General features: G+C 36.5%; 1 protein-coding gene across 1 annotated transcript in view; it reads left to right on the forward strand.

The window, feature by feature from the left end:
* The window catches only part of LOC106875600 (aminopeptidase N-like), a 219,321-nt gene that overhangs the window by 179,156 nt on the left and 35,651 nt on the right, over nucleotides 1-4,514 (forward strand). The window contains 2 exon segments of the mRNA XM_052974545.1: nucleotides 1,247-1,347; nucleotides 4,208-4,353. Coding sequence (XP_052830505.1) covers nucleotides 1,247-1,347; nucleotides 4,208-4,353 — 247 coding nt within the window.

Below are 4,514 nucleotides of genomic sequence, written 5' to 3' on the forward strand. Positions count from 1 at the left end.
CCTGTTTGAATCGATTTATTTCGAATTGAATAAATTAATTTCGCTTGTTGGATATAACTGCAAACTAATTAGATATAAGTGATGCCCTCAGTGATAACTAAGATCCCATTAAAGATAAGGAAACATTTTCATATGTTTTTCTCCTTATAGGCGCAGACATAGCTGTGTGGTAAGTTTACTTCCAAATCACATGGTTCCGGGTTCAGTCCCACTGCGTAGCACCTTGGGCAAATGTCTTCTGTTATAACCTCGGACCGACCAAAACCTTGTGAGTGGATTTGGTAGACGGAAACTGAAAGAAACCCGTCGTATATAAACATATATGTATGTGTGTGTTTGAAACTTACCACTGCTTGACAACTGGTGTTGGTTTGTTTATGTCCCTGTAACTTAACGGTTCGACTAAAGAGACCGATAGAATAAGTACCTGGCTTTAAAAGAAAATAAGTCTGGGGTCGATTCATTCGATCAAAAATTCTTCAAAGCAGTGCCCCAGCATGGCCGCAGTATAATGACTGAAACAAGTAAAAGATAAAGAAGAGATACTCGATAATCGAGCATAATGAATCGATAAGAAACCGTTCTACTTTATGAAAGTTCAGAAAATCGCATCTTCTTCCCAGCGCGCTGATTAATTTTTTTTTATTTTATTTTTTTTTTACTTGCTGGGTCTGAAGGAAGGGTAGAGTTTATGGCCTTCATAGGTCCTGCCTTCGAGACTAGTGGGATATTGATACCATTAATGCTTTGCTTTGACTGCTTCACATTGGTACCTTTGGGAAAGACGCGAGTAGAGTGGGTTCGATAAAGCCAATATTCTGAGTGGGTGGGGGAGAACTAGACGTAGTGATTAGTGGATACCTTGGTTTGACACGACATGGATGATGAAAGGAAAAAGAGACGAATGAGTATTTATTGGCTTAGTGGAGGGGACACTTAACTTTCAATAGCTCTGTATATTTAGCAAAACATTTCCACTGTGAACAACGTAGCGTATAAAATTCACAAATATTTTGTTTAATCCACATCGAGTCTTAATACAAGCCTATAACATAATAGTCAAAGCAACATGAAATCACTTTAGTGTATTTTTCTCAATATTTCCTAATATCAAAAGAGTTACATGGAGTCCGATTCCTATGTAGTACTTTTATTTTAGTGATATAAAATAAAATTAACAAGAAGAAAATTTCTTTTCAATCTGTTTCTTTAATTTAAGTTTTGCCTTTACCATTCAATTTTGTAGATACAAATGGCAAATTCCTTTCGTGTACACAACATCTAAAGAATGGAAATTCAATAAGACCGCCGCTGATGTTATATGGATAGATGACAAAGTCGAGCAGCGTAAGTAATGCAGACTCTCATTAAAAGAATGGAAATAATACCTTCTTCATAAAAGACTGCCATGTTTTTGGTTGATATAATTTTAAAATTCATTAGTGTGAATATGCAAAAAGCCATTGACGAACTAAACACACTAAGCCAATTAAATCTTCGTCTTCTTTACGAACAATTAAGCTGTCATGTGGTCGCTCAAATGCTAGAAAAAGCAGTCAAATCTCCTCAAATCACATTTGACAAACTTAGAAACAAAAGCGAAAACAGCACATTTGATAATGTGGTCCTCGATAAGAAAGGTGCAGTAAAGTAGGGCAGTCATGGGCGGATCCATTCGATCAGAATCTGAGATTGAAGGACAGCGAAATCTTAAATAAAATCTCAGAACCCTACAAATAGCTTTAAAAGATATAGAAATGTCTCAAATAGTAATAAGATATGCCAACCACAAGGTCCAGTCCCTGATATAGTATGGTGGCTTCTACGCCTCAATGTCCCTGAGGCCTATGCATAGATGATTTGCTCATAGAATCAAATGTTTGTGCTGTACATTAGCTCGTTCCCTTCACAAATCAACATTGCTTGGAGAAGTGCATGATGTGTCGCAGATGTCAAAGTGATTGCAGGGCAGCGTGAAATGAAGTCGTTGCTATTATGTTAAACTGTTGTATGTCCAAATTTTGCTAAATGCTTTTTATTTTATTTATTTTCTTTTCAATATTTAATTTTGCCTCCAATAACCGGTTCTTTTGGTCAAACTATCGTATCTCCAGCTGCTCTAGATGCCAAGATATGAAAATTATTATCCAAGCGTAGTACAACGGTTTAGCATTTTTCAAAAGTGTAGTAAATCCCACATACGACAGTTTTGCAAAAAATATTTCTGACTGAAAATATAATACATGCATGGAGTTTACGATTTTATGCACCCAACAAAGTATTATTGTTAGGCTGAATCTGTTGCTACTGTAAAAAGAAATGGAATGGCGAAACTGCTTTTTCGTTTTCTCAAAAACACAATGCCTTGGACCAACGACACTTTTGCATAATAATAGCAACGAAGTATTTTCCCCGAAAACGCAATGCACCGCCCGGTCCTGGAATCGAAACCGCAGTAGCAAGAAGAATGCAAAACCCTAAATACTAGGTCATGCACCTTCAATGTAAAGTATCCAGTGTGGTGTCTGTAGTAAGTATTATTGCTGTCTATAGCTCTAGTCTAGATCCAGGTCAGACTTAATCGAGCAGAACTGTGATCAAAGTTGTTCCAGTTGTGACTATCCAGTCTTTTATTCAGACATTGTAACTAAGTCTACATTACCCACTGTAATATCAATAATAAATATTATTGGTTGCTATAGTTGTTGTTTAATCCTGGGTCAGTCCTGATTCAAGCAGACCAAAGGCGTAACAACCATATTTTATTCAGATACAGTATATCTCAGATCACATCATTATCTTATTTTGTTTTGTATTTCAGTTGGTAAAGTATAATTTGGAAATATTTGGCTGCTATATCTCTTAGTTCAATCAACCACGTATATGTTCTTTTACCGACTTGTTATTACAAATATCATATGTGAATGTCATCTGGGCCCAGGGAAACAAGGCAATATGTGTTGGGTATCTCTACTACTCTATAATTTCCATTCCTTTTTTAAGACCAATCCATTTTACTTACGCTGTAAATGACATTTGAGGAAATGCATGAATCACTCATCATTCTATTTATCTCTCTTCTAAATATGTGTCCTTGAAAAACTAGCCAAAACTAAGCAAATATATCATATGAATGTAAAGCATTAAAGGCGGCTATGTTAGTAAAACTGGATAGCAATGAGCAAAATCGAATGATGGCCGAAGAAGCAGTAACTATCGTAACTATCATCATTCTGGTTCAGAAAACCAAGACAGTCAACCCTGGAATTTTAATTAATTGAAGTTTTTTGGTTCCCTATACTAAATATATTAGTGCAGATTTTACTTAATTGTTTTCCATGCAGCAGGTACCCGTAGGTATTTCCAGCCCCACTCCTAATATTTCTGTATAATGAAGGTGTTTCCCAGTGTCATATTCGGTATCGCGTTCTGAGTTCAAATCCCGCGAAGTTCAGCCTTAACTTTCAACCGACTATTCCATCTTCTCTATAAAGCCCGCCATCTGATTCGAGATTGTCATAATGTTCATTCAAAATAAAACAGTATTGTATATAAACGTGTGAAGGCGCGTGGTTTAGTGGTTAAGATATTCGCCTCATGTGAGTGCAATTCCCGGCGATGCATTGTGTCCTTGAGCAAAACATTTTATTTCACATTGCTCCAGTCCACTCAGCTAGCAAAAATGAGTAGTACGTGTATTTCAAAGGGCCAGCCTTGTCACATTCTGTGTCACACTGAATCTCTCTGAGAACTACGTTAAGAGTACACGTGTCTATAAAGTGCTCAGCCACTTGTACGTTAATTTCATGAGCAGGCTGTTCCGTTGATTTGATCAACTGGAACCCTCGTCGTCGTAACCGACGGAGTGCCAGTACATAAACGTGATCGTAGTCGCTCGACCTGCCAGAATTAATAGCAAATCTTTCTCCCTTTTCATAACACCATCATATTAAAAACAGAAAAGAGGGGAAATATATATTAAATAATGAAGTCGCAGAAACGAGTAAAAGACGGAATGGTTACAGCTGTAATGCCGCTAACCATAATTTTGTTTGATCTGAGGATAAACAACAGGTACAATAGCCTTGTTTTAGCAGCTCATATAACTGTCTAGTTTAGGCGAGTAATATACTTAACTAATCGAAAAACTAATCGATCTCAATGTTTATTTGTTTTGTTTTGTTTTTGTTTTTTTATTTTTTTTCAGCAACCATAATAGACAAAACACTTCCTAAGATGTCAGATAAGAAAGCCTGGATTATTGGAAACTGTAAACAATATGGCTACTACCGTATGAACTATGACATAGATAATTGGGAGGCTTTAATAGAACAGCTGAATACTGACCATAAGGTTTGTATGCATTATATAAGGATCACAAAGAATGTAGAGAACACTGGATAACCAGCCGGCAGGTTAGCGAATTTGCTACACTTACATCAATGTTGCATAAATTTGTAGCCAACACAGTTAGTTCTCAAAAGGCCGAAACGAGTACCAGGTGATATATATAT

The sequence above is a fragment of the Octopus bimaculoides genome, chromosome 18, assembly GCF_001194135.2.
Source record: "Octopus bimaculoides isolate UCB-OBI-ISO-001 chromosome 18, ASM119413v2, whole genome shotgun sequence".
In the NCBI taxonomy this organism is placed as follows: domain Eukaryota; kingdom Metazoa; phylum Mollusca; class Cephalopoda; order Octopoda; family Octopodidae; genus Octopus; species Octopus bimaculoides.